This window comes from Amblyomma mixtum, chromosome 4 (genome assembly GCF_055824585.1).
Source record: "Amblyomma mixtum isolate Tamu chromosome 4, ASM5582458v1, whole genome shotgun sequence".
NCBI classification, from domain to species: domain Eukaryota; kingdom Metazoa; phylum Arthropoda; class Arachnida; order Ixodida; family Ixodidae; genus Amblyomma; species Amblyomma mixtum.
The window spans coordinates 69310644-69325953 of record NC_143015.1 but is presented as its reverse complement, the minus strand read 5'-3'; the positions used below and the strand labels follow the sequence as shown (position 1 = coordinate 69325953).

General features: G+C 47.4%; 1 protein-coding gene and 2 long non-coding RNA genes across 3 annotated transcripts; 1 reads left to right on the top strand and 2 right to left on the bottom strand.

Moving 5' to 3' along the window:
* Positions 1-2419: 2419 nt before the first annotated feature.
* Positions 2420-4691, bottom strand: LOC149346824 (nucleolar complex protein 4 homolog). Its single transcript, XM_089586695.1, has one exon. It carries the CDS (start codon positions 4581-4583, stop codon positions 2784-2786), a length of 1800 nt encoding a protein of 599 aa, XP_089442821.1. The 5' UTR covers positions 4584-4691; the 3' UTR covers positions 2420-2783.
* A 3511-nt stretch (positions 4692-8202) lies between these two features.
* Positions 8203-12670, bottom strand: LOC149346823 (uncharacterized). The gene is made up of 4 exons (XR_016292474.1): positions 11838-12670; positions 11444-11512; positions 10865-10929; positions 8203-8338 (listed from the first exon to the last, which is right to left on the bottom strand). It is a non-coding gene; the product is annotated as an uncharacterized LOC149346823 (long non-coding RNA).
* A 290-nt stretch (positions 12671-12960) lies between these two features.
* Positions 12961-15147, top strand: LOC149346822 (uncharacterized). The gene is made up of 4 exons (XR_016292109.1): positions 12961-13140; positions 13858-13942; positions 14423-14553; positions 14979-15147. It is a non-coding gene; the product is annotated as an uncharacterized LOC149346822 (long non-coding RNA).
* The last annotated feature ends 163 nt before the right edge of the window (positions 15148-15310 follow it).

Here is a 15310-nt window from a genome sequence, read left to right as displayed (position 1 = left end):
GAAACAATATGCAAACCATACGCACAACCAGAGAGGCCGCGCCCAATCTGGTTGCTACCTCATTTCCGCTGCTGAAAATGGCTGCTGCGTTGCGACACCATCGGCTCGAAACAAGCATTTCTGGAGAAGATCAAAGTATTAAATATTACGATTTCGGCAATCTTTTTGGGCATTCAGGAGCCACAATGCCCCTACTCTGCATACAAAGAATAAAGACCTCATGCTTTATCTACGTCTCAGGGCCCCTTTAACTTTTTTTTTGACAGATGGTACCTGTATGGCTGGTGTCAAGCAGTGGTGTAACCAGTTACAAGTTTCCTTGTAGGCTATAGTTGCAGAGCCATCATAGTCCTCCATAAAGTCTGCAATAAAATTCCAATAAGGAGGGGTGTCGGACAGGGAGACACGAACTTGCCAATGCCATTCACCGCATGTTTACACGGGGTATTCAAAGGCCTGGATTGTGAACAGTTGGGGATAAGAATTAATGGAGAACACTTAACTAATCTGCAATTCACTGATGGCATTGCCTTGCTAAGCAGGACGATGGGTATAAAAATTAATACGCAGAAACCCTAAGTAATGTTAAACACTCTTGGAAGGGAATAGCAATTAACTGTTGGTGGCGCGGTGCTGGAAGTGGTAAGGGAATACATCTACTTAGGGCAAGTAGTGATCATAGATCTGGATCGCGAGATTGAAATAACTAGAGTAAGAATGGGGTGGAGCGAATTCGGCAGGCTCTCTCAGATCATGATTGGCAGTTTACCACTATCCCTCAAGAGGAAATTATACAACAGCTGTATCTTACCGGTACTCACCTATGGGGCAGAAGTGTGGAGGCTAACTAAAAAGGTTCAGCTTAAGGACAACGTAGTGAGCTATGGAAAGAAAAATTATAGAGGTAACGTTCAGAGACCGCAAGCGGCAGTGTGGGTGAGGGAACAAACGCGGGTTAATGACATCCTAGTTGAAATCAAGAGGAAGAAATGGGCTTGGGCAGGGCATGTAATGGGAAGGCAAGATAAACCGCTGGTCCTTAAGGGTAACGGAGTGGGTTCCAAGAGAAGGCAAGCGTAGCAGGGGGCGGCAGAAAGTTAGGTGGGCGGGTATGAGATTAGGAAGTTTGCGGGGATACAGTGGCCGCAACTGGCGAAGGACAGGGTTAATTGGGCGCAGTCAAGGCTGATGATGATGATAGTGGGCAACAGTGGTAACACATTTCCATGCTTCACTGGTAGCAACTGTAGCACTTGCTGCTGTTTATCTGCTACACACTGCATATGCCATGGAAAGGAAGCATTGCTTGTTGATGCACTCTCGGTAAAAAGACAGACTGGATTTTCTTATCACGGCTGTTCCGGCCGTGCGACACTGATTTTCTATTGGGGACAGAAATATGCAGGCTGCATGGCAGGTGATCTAGGTATAGGTGTAACGTGCGCCAACGATTACTCTACCACATATGCAAGCAGGCAAGTCTGACTGGCACTTCCACTATTGTGACCTCAAACCATCAGCCAGACACAGCTACATGGTTTGGCTACTGCTGGCATGTTGTGGGACTGTGTTTTATAACTATTGTTTTCCAGATTACCACTAGTAGTTATGACATGCGGCATCATGACTGACACCTGGACAACTGATGCAAATTGCCAGCTGACCACTGGCAAGCGTGTATAAGTGCGAAATATAGAACGAATAGTTGCCAAATTACTGGCTGCAGAGACTTTCATCCTCATTAGTACTTCGTGTCCATTCTCTTTTACAGAACAAAATGCAGCTGCATACCTGTTCTTTTCTTTGTGTGTGGTATGTACTGTGCCCACACTTGCACATCAGAAGTGCTCAGGAGTGTTGTACAGCTGTTTCATTTTTTTTTTTTGCATTTGGCTCTTAATATTACTGTTGCTTCACGACTGTGTTCGTGATTTTACATGTATCACTTGGAAGTTCATGCATCAAGCAAAGCTGTGAAAATCTGTCACCGCAAGGCTGTTTAATTCACTGGCATGGTTCTTGTATGCTGGCCAACATTTTAATATGAAACCATGTGGTAAAGCAAATGTAATACACTTAGAGAAATGGCCTCCACTACTTCCTACTGTGCAGTTGGCAGGAAATTCAGTGTAGTCATGCTGACGACAAATCAACGCTGGCCTCTACTGCTAGGTTACCACATTCCAACTACAAAGGCACTGCTTTGCATGAAAACTAAGATTTCATAAGCTAGAAAAGACTAAAAAGAAAAAGCCATTCAGAACACTTAAGCTCCACCTTAAGAATATGATGCGGTAGCGTGAATGAGTTAATGCCCGTATACGTTAAATTGGTCATTCCCAACTTTAAATTCTTATGTCCCTGGGAGTCCTTGTAAAGCAGCAGGATTAAAACAATGCACATTCGGAAAATGCAGAGGTTAGTCTTGCCATGTATTGCAAAGTATAGGCTCCCCGTAGTTTATTTATTCCTACACAGCAGCCTCACATTTTCAACCACCATCTTGAGCACAACATGAGGTTGGAGAGCTCTTGCAGCAACACAGATGTCTAGCACAAAGGTACCATAACCAACTATCTCAAAGCACTTTCTTGCTTTGAGATCAACATCATCATTGCAGCCCTTTTAATGCCCTGAACTGCACGTAACAGTGGGCAAGGAGAAAAAGAACATAAGGACAAATAAACCAGATGAGGATGGTTAGAAACCACGATGACCTAGCCGTACTTTATATTTTAAAACAGTTGCCCCAAGGCGAAAGCCGAGAAACGTGTCAGGCCCGATCACTCTAAGGTCCACAGTTCACTCAGCAGTTCTTCTTTCTGCTTCAAGAGCCCTTCCACCTTGTGGAAGTTTGTGGGTGCCTCTTTGTGCTTGGCTGCCTTGGAACGCTTCATCATCTCGGCGTAGCCCTCCTCGAGTCGTTCTGAGAAGTCCCACTCCATGCGAGGCAGGTTGTCGTCAATGAACTTGGCTTTTTTGGCCACAGTCGGGTGCCAATGGCTCTGCAGCGTCTTCAGCTCCCACAAGGAACTGTCGGCAGCCTGCGACTTGCTCGGGTTTGCCTGTTCCACGTCAAAGGGGTCAACGGAAGCGTCCTGGTCCGAAGGGTCATTGATCATTGTGGTCAGGCTGCGATGCCTTATCAGGAGGTTGCCAATGAACGGTATCATGTACAGAAGGGCATAAGGGGGTGCCGACAGGGCCATGCGCGCCAACTTCTTGGCGAACGAAGCGACCAGGTAGGCAGGAAGATGGGTGGACGAGAGGAACAGGTCTGTGAGGAAGAAGAAACGGGCCCGGTACTTCTGGTAGAAGACGTCCGGTTCCAGGAGGGCGTACAGCTTCTCGTAGAAGTTCGGGTAGTCCAGATGATACCGGTGGATTAGCACGAAGAGTCCATTCAGAGCCATTAGGCTGTGGGAACCACCACGGTTGTATGACTCTATGAAGAAGTCGGTGACTAGAAGAGGGTTGTGCAGGTATGGGACCACTTTTTCCGGCAGCATGATCAGCAACTCACGGTACAGCCGAAAGGGCAGCTTCTGGCGCAAGAAAGTGATCCACACAGTCGATAGACGCTTCACTTCTTGCTCGCGGTCGATTACATATCGCACGCTGTCACCTCCCAAGACGGCAATCGGCTCTCCGGCTTTTGGTGGTTCCGCCGCCATGTCGAAGCCAAGGAGCAGGTGATAAACGTTCATCAAATACCGATCGGTCAGTTCCGGCTTCAAAAGCGCTGGTTCTTCCCCATCGCCTTTCGTTTCCGCCGGTGCTTGAGGGTTCATCCTCCAAGTTCGCGCTATCCTGCCCAAAGCCTTGAGCGTGTAGGTTTTGACGTCGGCCAGGTCGAGGAACTGGCTGAACTTCGAGATGATACTCTTCATGTCGTGTTCGGGGTCCAAAAGCGTCTCCACGAGGGTCCCCAGCTTGTTGATAGGCACATGGTGTTCTCCCTGCTTTCGGTACACAGTCTCCAGTTCGATCCATTTCATGGCCACCTGAAGAGCCAGGTTCTGCTTGCGACTGGAGGACTTGCCCGATAGCATTGCGATGATGTGACGCCAGGCGTCGGCGTAGCGGTCCCGAAGCCAGGCATGATACTTCTCTAACGGGCTTTCAGATTCGGCGGGCTTTCCGGCGAGGCTATCACCCTCGTACAACGCCACGCTGGTCTTGAGAAAGTGGCAGAACACCTTGTTAGCGGCTTGGGCACCCGCGATGGCGACGTCGTCAGATTTGGAAGACAGGCAACCAACGATGTCGATCAGGAGATTTGAGTTTTTTCTGTCTTCGATGACCAGCGACGCGTTCTTCTTTATATCGGAGACGGAATCTTGCGGCTTCTTGGATTTTGCCACATTCTCACTTACCGGCGATTCCTTGGACGCATTCGAACTTCCTCCTTTGACGACATCTTCCGCAATTTCGGAGTCCAAATCTTGAATTTCCTCGCCTTTCGCTACTGCTTCCTGGCTAGGTGACGATGGCGTGCACGCTTCTCCGTCCTCGACACTGGCGGTTTTCTTAAGTTTTTTCGACGAAGTCGGCGCCTTCTTACTTTTCCTGCCTTTTGCCATTGTCTCTGGACTTAGCTAAGGTGGCTCGAGCACATACGATGTGAATAAAACACTGCCAAACAGCACACACAAACTTAACACGTGTTCTCGGCTATGAAGTACAGCGGTTACAAATATTGATTGCTCCCGTGGCGTCCTCTGGCGACAAAAATTGAATCAGTTTCGCTAACTGATCTCCACGATCTCCACTAGGTGGCTGGACCATACCGCAACCAGAAGTTGAAAGGCGTGTGAACATGTCTCGAGACCTCGCGTTTTTCGTGCCTTCGCTTGCATTTATTTACGTTATTCTAGAAAGAGACCAGCGCTGCGCCCATGGAGGAAGAAAAACTAGGAGGGACCATGACGTCACAATCTTGAAGCCTAGTCATAAAAAATATAATGGAAAGCATCATGGGAAATAGGCCCTCACGTGACAAGGCAGCGGTAGCTCTTAGCTGGATTTCGGTTTCGGTTTCGCTCTCTCGCTGTACGAGCAACTACGCGACCATCTGCTTGCGTTCACTGACGGCTCCGTGGTGAGCGCAAACTGCTCGCTCGCCGCAGCGGCCACCATCCCCGAGCGACGCGTGCGCTGACTGCGGCGCAGTGGAGACACTTGGAGCACATGCTCCTTCGCTGTGCCGCTTCTGCAGTGCCGCGTCGCGAGATTCTCGCGGCCTGCAGGGCGCTGGGACTCATCCCGGACAGTCTCGAAGCGCTCCTGTGGCCGCGCGGCACTGCGCGTACCCGTGATATTCTAGCCTCTATACCCGTGACAAAACAGTGGTGAGCCTCTGTGCGTTCATCGAACAGGCGGGCTTGACTTCCCGCTCGCTCTTCGCCAGGTAGTGCACGCGTGACACGAACGCTCCGTGGGTGCTACCTCCGACGGTATACGCGGCCGGGCGCCCCACCACGGCCGCTAGTGCAGTATGCCGCGCGCGCGATTAGTCCGAGACAGGACGCTACGAGCGCGCGGCTATGTATACATACAGTTTACTTCTTTTTGTAAGTGATTGTGCGCAGTGGCCGGGAGACCCCGCGCAGGGGCAGACGTAAAGCCGCCGGCACTCTCTCTCGACAGCGAGAGAGAGAGAAATACTTCACTGCTGAATTTCCCGTCGGAACCGCCTATGTGCGCGCGCGTATTCGGCACGACTTGTGCCTTGAGAATAGCGGAGAACGGAGGGCCCATGGGCGGGCCGAAGTCCGCCTGCCCGAGAAATAGAATCTTGCGCAGCGCGCCGGAGCGCTCGTTCAACACGTCCGTCCGCCGTGAGCGCTCTGGAAGCCGCTGCACCCTTTTTTAGAGGCTCGTTTCTTCGCCTACTCTCGAGTTCTCCGCTCATAGCATGCGCTGAAATAAACGCTCCGTATGTGTGTATAACGACGAAAGGAATTCCTCTCCATTCTCTTTATGAACCACAGTTGAACAGTGACGAGGTCGCGGCCGCACCCTTTGATGAAAAGTTTACCCGCAGTTTTCTACAGTGCACCCAAAAACTCAAGAGTGCAATCAACAGAGACGCGGAGCCTTCAGACATGGGCGTCCGGAGGGGGGGGCAAGGGGGGGCGGCTGCACCCCCCTGGAAAATCACTCACTCGAACCGTGAGTGATGGCCGCACGCCAGGGGCGGTGGTGCGCTCAGCCAAAAGGGTAAAAGCAGCCCCGCTTCGACGCTTGGTCACATCTGCGAAATGCCGCGTCCGGGCGCGCGTCGTTCCGCCGTTTTCAAACCACGCCACCGCCAGCTCTGCTGAAGGACGACCTGTTGCAGACATGCAGCGGCACCGGCGAGCATGTGTTTCGAGCCGTCTTGAGATGGGTGTCTGTTTCTTTGATCTCTAGAGAGATAGCGACACGGAGGCAGACAGTGCACAGGGCACAGGTGGTGGTGGTGGTAGTGGTTTATTTAAAAAATAAAAAATAAAAAGTGAAGCAAAAGAGTGTTGCCGGCCGCGGCAATTGCTATCTAATATCTTAAGCACCCGAGCTGCAGCCGGCGGAAACGAAAGGGAAAGGGAGAGGATAGTGAGGAGAAGTATAGAGGGGAGCGACAGCGAGAAAGGACAGGGGAGAGCTTTGTACACTATTTACAAAATACAAAAGTAATCAAGTTCGCGCCGCTCGCGCGCTAAGAGGGCACAGGTCGCTCGCTAGAATCAGGATACGTTCGTACGCCGGCCACCGATGAATTCTTGAGGGGGGAAGGACAAATCAGCCGTGTCCACCCCCGCTTTGTCGGGCTGCTCAGGGGCAAGCGGGCGACGAGTTGGCGCCGCCGCCGCTCGCTGTCTCCTCCGATCCACGGGAGAGCTCAGTGCGGTAGAAGCGCCGCTTTCAGAACCTTCGGCAAAGGGGATTAGCTGCTTTTGTTCACGGCGACGCAGCCTCCAGAGGCGCCCCCACACCAGCGTTCCTTGCGTCTTCTCCGAAAACCAGCGCCTTTGGTCAACGCAGCCCGATGGCGCCTGCCTGGCTCGCCTGTCACCTCTGGCTGGGCCTCAAATCACAACAGCGCCCATGTACTGTGCGTGTCAGTGCATGGTAAAGAGACCCAGGTGGTCGACATTATCCGAAACTCTGTACTACTCCGTCCCTTATAGCCTGAGTCGTTTTGGGGCTCTGAACCCCATAAAAGCACAAAAACAAATTTTCCGACCGAATTAGTTGCGGGTGTCCCTTCCCCTCGGAAGTCGCGCGGCGTTCCTTACACCCCAAAAGTGCGCATTCGTGGATATTGTGGCAAGTAAGCCCTTGCACATGTGCGCGCCTCTGTGTTTGTGCTTCGGTGTTTTTAGTGGCGGGTTGTCAACGAAGGTGAGAACAACCAAGACAGCGGACGAGAAAACGACGAGCGGCGAGCAGTGTGTGTGCGGTTGCTCGACTGTGCGGATGCGCGAGCAAGATGGAGCGAGGTGTATGAAGCTGCGAGCGTGCATTTATCTTGTAAATAAGTTTTCGTTGTATATAGTCATCTTTTGTTTTCAACGTACTCGTTCAACCATTTTTCCAATCAATATATATGATGACTGTGCACTGAGAGCGTGTAATGAAGCACAGAAATGAATTTATCACCCATGTAAGCAAACCATGAATATGCAGAGGATGTCCACTAATGGTCCTAACGTCCAATGTCTATGTATGATATCCTCTGCATATTGAGAGGACTATCGGATTCAGATATCAGTTAGTGGATATTCAGATGACATTCATACATGTTTTTCTTTCAGCACAGTGGAAGATTTGGAAATGTGCAAACAGCTTCCCAATCAACCAGTGTACATTCAGTGGACGTCCGAGGTATGTCCTTTACTGGATATACGGATATCCGTGGGAGATCCGCCGACGTCCAACGGCTCTCGCACGGACCTCCGACGGAGGTACAAATATAATTATTTAGACTGCCGACAGATATCCATCTCGGATATCCGCCGGCGGATCTTTTGAGGATATTTGCAGGTAATGCATTCTTCACCATTATGAGGCAAGCCAGAACTACAACCACCAATCAGTGCACCTCCCAGGGCCACTGGGCTTATTAAAAGCCCGCAGAGTGTCTGAAATCGGACATACACCTTGCTGTATGTAATCTGCATGAATCTGTAAAGCAATCGACCAAAATGGCAAAGCATATCAGTCGGGATGATTTTATTATGACATAAATGCCGTCTTCAGTCTTCATGAGGAATTCATCAAGCCGGCCATACACAGCAGCAGGAAGGATACTGTACAGACCATGATGAACTTGTAGACAAGCCGGGGACGTATTCTGCAGAAAACAGTAAACATTAAGTTCAGAATATGTCATTAAAGCAAGCGAATTTGACAGACACCATTCAGTTGTATGCAGTAAGTCCACCGTGCCAAGTAAATTAGTCATCTGCCGCTCCGAAAGCATGTTTACATCTTGAACAACTAGTAAGTTGTAAGCAACAGAGGTGAGAATATTTCTCGCAATACAAAATATTTTGCTTTTCCAAAAAAACTGCAAAAACAAATGCCCGACTGCAAAGCTTTGTACCAGTTCATGAAAAATGCGTGTACATTGCAAGCTTGAAGGAATTGGTGAGCGCTATAAAAACACGGAAAAGGGATAAACACGCAGGACAACTGTTTAATCTCAGAAGAAACATGACTAAATACACACATTTGACTTCATATCATACACAGAAGAGGGAGGAACACACGCGCTGACAAGAATGAAGGAAAAACAGGTAAAAACTATGCGAGCTTACAACAGCCGAAGATTACTATTCTTGAGGTAGGTTAATTCTGTTCCCCCTAACATCACTGAAGGGGAGCTGACGCATTGCTTATCTGGAGCAACGTGCATTGCAAAATTTTCGATAATTTCTCGTTCCCGTCAGTTTCTAGCCCTACCTATTACTTTGGTGTTTTTTAGCAAGGGTATGCATTTACAGTGTGCGAAATGAGGTGCCAGATTACCGGACTTTGCAAGTTGTTCACTTGATCTTTCGTGTTCCCGGAGCCTCTTGTTAAGGCACCTTCCCGTTTGCCCTGCGTAAGTTTGTTGGCAGCTGAGGGGAATGCTGTAAATGACGTTTTCGTCACACTTTACATAGGTGTTTTCGTGTTTGGTGTTGCACCCAGGTTTCTTTTTGTGGTCTTCATTCTCGTTGACCTTTTTACACATTCCAATGAGCTTATTGGGAGCTGAAGAAACCACCTGGACTCCGTACTTGTTAGCTGTCCTCCTTATTCTGTGGGAGATATTGTGAACATACGGCATCACGGCAGGGCGTCCCTCGTAGCTCGTTTTCTTAGTTTTGTGGGACCCAGTAACTTCTCTTAGTAAGCTTTCAGCAGTACAGCAAAGTAACTGCTACGGGTAACCGCTCTCCTTCAATCGGGAGACCTGTTGGTCTACGCTGTGAATTATCAGTCATTCCAGAATTGTAAAGCGAGCTGTAGCTACGTCTTGCCTGAAACCAGCTATAAGAAAATCTTGCCCCCACTCGATAATTCAGAGCGTAGACCAACAGGTCTCCCAATTGAAAGAGAGCGGTTATCCGGAGCAGTTACTTTGCGGCATTGCTGAAAGCTTACTAAGAGAAATTACTGGGTCCCACAAAACTAAGAAAATGAGCTACGAGGGACGCCCTGCCGTGATGCCGTAGGTTCACAATATCTCCCACAGAATAAGGACAGCTAACAAGTACGGAGTCCAGGTGGTTTCTTCAGCTCCCAATAAGCTCATTGGAATGTGTAAAAAGGTCAACGAGAATGAAGACCACAAAAAGAAACCTGGGTGCAACACCAAACACGAAAACACCTATGTAAAGTGTGACGAAAACGTCATTTACAGCATTCCCCTCAGCTGCCAACAAACTTACGCAGGGCAAACGGGAAGATGCCTTAACAAGAGGCTCCGGGAACACGAAAGATCAAGTGAACAACTTGCAAAGTCCGGGAATCTGGCACCTCATTTCGCACACTGTAAATGCATACCCTTGCTAAAAAACACCAAAGTAATAGGTAGGGCTAGAAACAGACGGGAACAAGAAATTATCGAAGCTTTTGCAATGCACATTGCTCCAGATAAGCAATGCGTCAGCTCCCCTTCAGTGATGTTAGGGGAACAGAATTAACCTCCCTCAAGAACAGTAATCTTTGGCTGTTGTAAGCGCGCGTAGTTTTTACCTGTTTTTCCTTCATTCTTGTCGTCAAATGTGTGTATATAGTCATGTTTCTTCTGAGATTAAACAGTAGTTAGAAAGCGCTTCGTCCTGTGCGTTTGTCCCTTTTCAGTGTTTCTATAGCGCTCACCAATTCCTTCAAGTATGTATTTCCAACTCGCCCCAGTAGTAGCTCTTTTGTCTTTTACATTGCAAGACACCACAGCTACTCCCACAGGCAGTCACTTCCACACTAATGGTCAAAAAAATTCAAGTGCAAGAGTAGGGATCCTTACCACATCGTTGCAAGCTAGCTAATGACTTAGGTTGGGCACAAGGTACACTCATAGAGAAAAGTTTGCTGGATGTCGATTTTCCGAAAATATTTATTTTTGCATTGCCTCGCCAGGCAGTCAGCTGAAATTTGTTCAATACGATCGAGTATCCATGTCCCCTCCTGATTCTAGGCTTTTGATTAAATTGCTCTGGCTAACAGCACAGAGAAAATGTTTCACAAAGAACTCTCATACCACAAATTTTTATCCATTATTGTACAAGTACACTGCAGTATAGCTAGATACCGTTCGCTGCACAGAGCAAACAGAAGGAAAGTATCCATTATGTGACAGGGTGAAACTTGCACTGTAGTTCAAACTTACCTGAAGGTTGCTGCTGTAAGCTGCAGGTACTATATAGCTGCTAGCTTAGGTCAGTCACATCCACACTGTATGGACAAGAAAATAAAGTATGAGAGAGCACCTTATACTGCACGTTGTCAACGATGCAGCAAAACACAATCTCTGTCGAAACTACAATGCCCACAGGGTTCACTGATGAATCACGCATCAGGGCACTGACAGCATATTTGATGATCCACAGCTGCACAGGAGTAAGGAAGAGAGGTCTGGTCACAATCCAGGAACATGTGGCTCTAGGCGTGTCATATATGGTCCTGCTATCTGGCTCAGCATTGAGCCCTGTGGGCATAACATGTTTGGCAAAGTTATACCAAAGCACTGCAAGAGCTCGTTGCACTCAGTGATTGGGAAGTAAGTGAAAAATGTGACTGAAGCTCGCAAATTTAACACAACAGTTAAGCTTTCCTAAACAATGCTACTGCACAGTGCAAAGTACTGTGTAGTGAGTGGATGGTTGGAGACTTCCATTTGGCAAGCCTAATAAATAAATTAATAAGCTGTGGAAGTATGCACAACTTTTATATGACATTTTCAACCTACCTGTGCTTTCCACGGCTTGGCATAATTAATGTAGGCACCAATACACTCGGTAGCCGGGCCACATCCACACTGCAAAGGCAACAGAAAAGTAAGAAAAACTAAGTCGCGAAGCACTGAAAAACTAACACCGTCCTGGCACTATGCTTTTCGTTCATTCTATTTTATCGTAATTATGAACCTACGCGCAATTGCCTTAAGATTCACACCATGCAACTACACACCGTCTCCACCTTTTTTCACAAACACGAGAAACACGTTTGCGGCAGCTAATGCATAGTGCTTGCAACTTCCACTCCGTGGCAAACAAGTAGCGCAATAGAGTACAACTGCGTTAATGCGGTTTAGTCATCCCACAGCAACACCCTGAAAGTAATTTTCGAGCACAGTTACTTACCTCGCAAGTGTTAACACCATGGCCGCTTCTTTCATCCAAAGCAACAAAGCATGTCTCGGCAAGGGGTCAGGCGACACCGGAGCTTTTTCACGAGAGCCTCAGAATCAAACGAACGTCTTTTCGAGCGCGTAGATGACACAACACATTTGTAGCACAGCCAAGCAACCACAGAGCGAACAAACCGCACATTGCAGCAAAAGTAAAGGTCGAAAGGAGCCCCACGCGACGAAAACCAACGAGACCAACGCGCCACAAATATTGGCTTGGCTGATAGATTGGATTGGGTTGACTTTTAGGCTTACCGCTCTGCCGCGGCCCCTGGTAGGAGTTTATTAGGGTTTGTTTTCATGGAAGGCAGCATGCATGGCTACTAGCCTCGGTTACCTCGAAGGAGTGCTGCAGGATAAAAGGGCGTTAATTATGAGCACTGGCGCCAGAAAGCCAAGCGATTCGTTTAATTCTGGTTCTTTAACATCAACACCATAGTTGAGTGATCTTAATCAATCTGAATATTAAACTAGTTGGTGGTAGAAATGTGATTGTGTGAATTTTGGCATTGGCAAAATAGAATTTGTTTTAAAATGTTCGTCTGAGGGAAAACAAATTATATATGTCATGTAAGCTCACATCCCAAGAGGGATGTTTACGGATACTCCTCGGACATCCGCCGGCGGATGTCCGCCAGCCATCCAAAAACGAACGTCCCTCGTACATACACAGAATCTCCGATGCGTATATCCGAATATGGACATACGTAGGCATGCCCTATGGACATCCCAGCCTGGCACTGGAGATTCGGACCTTACTCGGATATACCACGGATATCCGTGGTTGACTGGGTTACCAGGAAACACATTAAAATTATGTTGCCTTTAGATTTTAATTTTTCTTGCTTTCGCAATCTGAAGTTTTCAGGAATGAATTATTTAAGCAGCCAGCAATTACATGCTTTGATTTTATTTTATGCAAGCAAATGCATGTGCAGTACGATTATTTGAAGAAACTTCTCAAGTTAGACTGAAAGCCACAAACGCCGCGAATTTCAAAACAAGAACCGTAACTAGAACTCTATTGACATTAGGCAGCCCAACGGCCATGGGCATCATCATTAGCCGCGGCCACGGTGGCCGCGGCGGCCGCGAAGCGATGTTTCCTTGGTTCCTTTCAGCGTTCCTTTGCACATTTTATTTTTTCGCGTGTTCACATTTTCTTCGTTGTGGCGGCAAGCTTGTGCGCGGCGTACACCGTCCTGTGCCAGCATTGTGCAGTGTACTGGGGGACTACGTGAAGGACGGCAATAATGGTGAGTTTTTGCACACTTTTCTTTCAAACAAGTGTTAGTGTTCGTTTGTGCCATTGTGCAGTTTTCGTGCTGGCGATTTCACCAGCCGGTTTATCGGTTCGTGGAGTGCATATATAGCTTAAAAATGCGTGGCGTTTAGTTAACTGGATTTGTCCCCGAAGTGGAGACATGGTACAGTAGTGGCGCGGGAATGCCTGTGGCGGCCGCCTGGCATGCTATGACCCTCACTACAAAGGTAGACAGTTTCCAGTCTCCGGCGGCTCAAGAAGACAGTTTTGGCAGATCTTGTGTTGGTGTAAAATTTGCTAACAGGTCCCCTTTCGTTGCTGCTCTTCTCTTCAAAACTAAATGGGCTTTGTTTTAAGTCAAGCTCTTCTGTTTAAATTTGCCTTTTGCGGTCTGACATTGCTTTTTCATCTTTGTGCTTTTAAAAAACCTTTGTGGGTTCTTTCTTACTTGTAATTTTCTCCTATTTCAGTTGTTGCTCACTTCATGATATTTGGTTCTTGACTATTTTTGTCTTTCAGCTTGTGGTTTCTATAACTTTTGCTGAAAATTTCTTGTTATTGCAGTGTGTCAATTTAAGTAGTGCTGTGAAAATTCTTGCTACTGTTCGTGTGCCCCATTACGGGGTTACATTATATAAAATGAGAGTTGCAAATTGTAAACCTGTAATGCAACTGGGTGTGACCATTCTTCTCTCCTGTTCATTTTCAGGTATTTTGGAGAGCATGTTCAGAAAAGAGGCTGTCTGTATGTTGTCACTCACTAGCTGCATTTGCTCCATCAAGACAAAGAGCTGGTATGAAACTGTTTTTCGTGCTTCATTCTTACCCAGCCAACCATGAATACCCTGAGCAAGGCGAGTTCTTTTGTTGACAATGAAATAGACGGTGAGCTTACTGGGTAGCACTTGTGTAAGCTCACCGTCTATTTCATTGTCAAAAAAAGAACTCGCCTTGCTCAGGGTATCAACGTAATCGTGCACTTATCTTCTTGGTCCTGTTAGTCTCGGCAGCTATACTGTGTAATCTCACACATGCAGTTTACTGCCGTGTCATAAAAGCGTTCGAGAACTGTTTGAAGCACTTGCGGTTTTACGAAATAAACAGTTGGAAGTAGCGCTCGTCCCTGTCTGTTCCCTCTGCGTCCTTGTTGTTTTAGCGCTTTGAAAAATGTCAAAACTGCACCAACTAGCCCGATCCGCTACCCTTCTGAATAGTGTTGATGAAACAAGAGGAAAGAGATGAGCTGCAATATTTCGACTGTTCATTCATTACAGATGCCGTGAAGTCCAACAAGCTGTTCACAACTACAGTGTGCGAAATTGAAGGTCACATTAAAAAGTGGCTTCAGCACGCTTCATGCCGTTTGAAGCTTAAGGAGGAGAGGCGTGTCAAGAAGCAGGAGGAGGTAAGCTACATATTTCAAGGTTAAGTTTTATGTACACTGTAAAAACTAACAGGACACACATTTGCATTTGATCTCGTATTGCCAAAGCTTATATCCCTGTGCATTGTGCTGCCCACTTTGTTTGGAAGATGGCCACTTTAAGCGCAGTGTGTGCACACGTGTAGCATGCACCAGCTATCAGTTTTCACAAGTTGCCATGTTTGGATATGAATATCTTGAGCTATACCGACAGTCATTATTTCAACTGCAAGGTGCTTGCCTGCATTGCTGCTGCTGAGTTACTTTTTCGAAGCCGTGATTACATTGATGAACATGGTTTCCTTCATAGGCACCCATTTTAACATTTTCTATATTTGTGACATTCGTGTTAATTGTGACATCACTACTGTTTGACACTATATGTATATGCATTGCTGTATTTACAGGCCTCCAGTGCACAGGCCCCGCTGGATGACGCCTAACCACCATTTCAAGAATTTCAGACAGAAAAACGCCGTAGAACATGTGATGAGAAAGAGCACGGCGACACAACGGACTGACTAGCAACTCGATTTTATTCCGCCAGAAGCGAAACATATACAGCTGGGAAAGGTATGAAAAACAACAAAACACTAGGCATTTTAGACAACCTAGATAAAGAAAGTGCAGTTATTGTAGGTGCTTTGCGCAGGTCGAAATGAGAAATAGCATATTTCTTTTTCTCGCGGTTTTGTGGATGGCTTGCTGATGCAGCTCTGGCCTCTCGGGTGAATGGTAG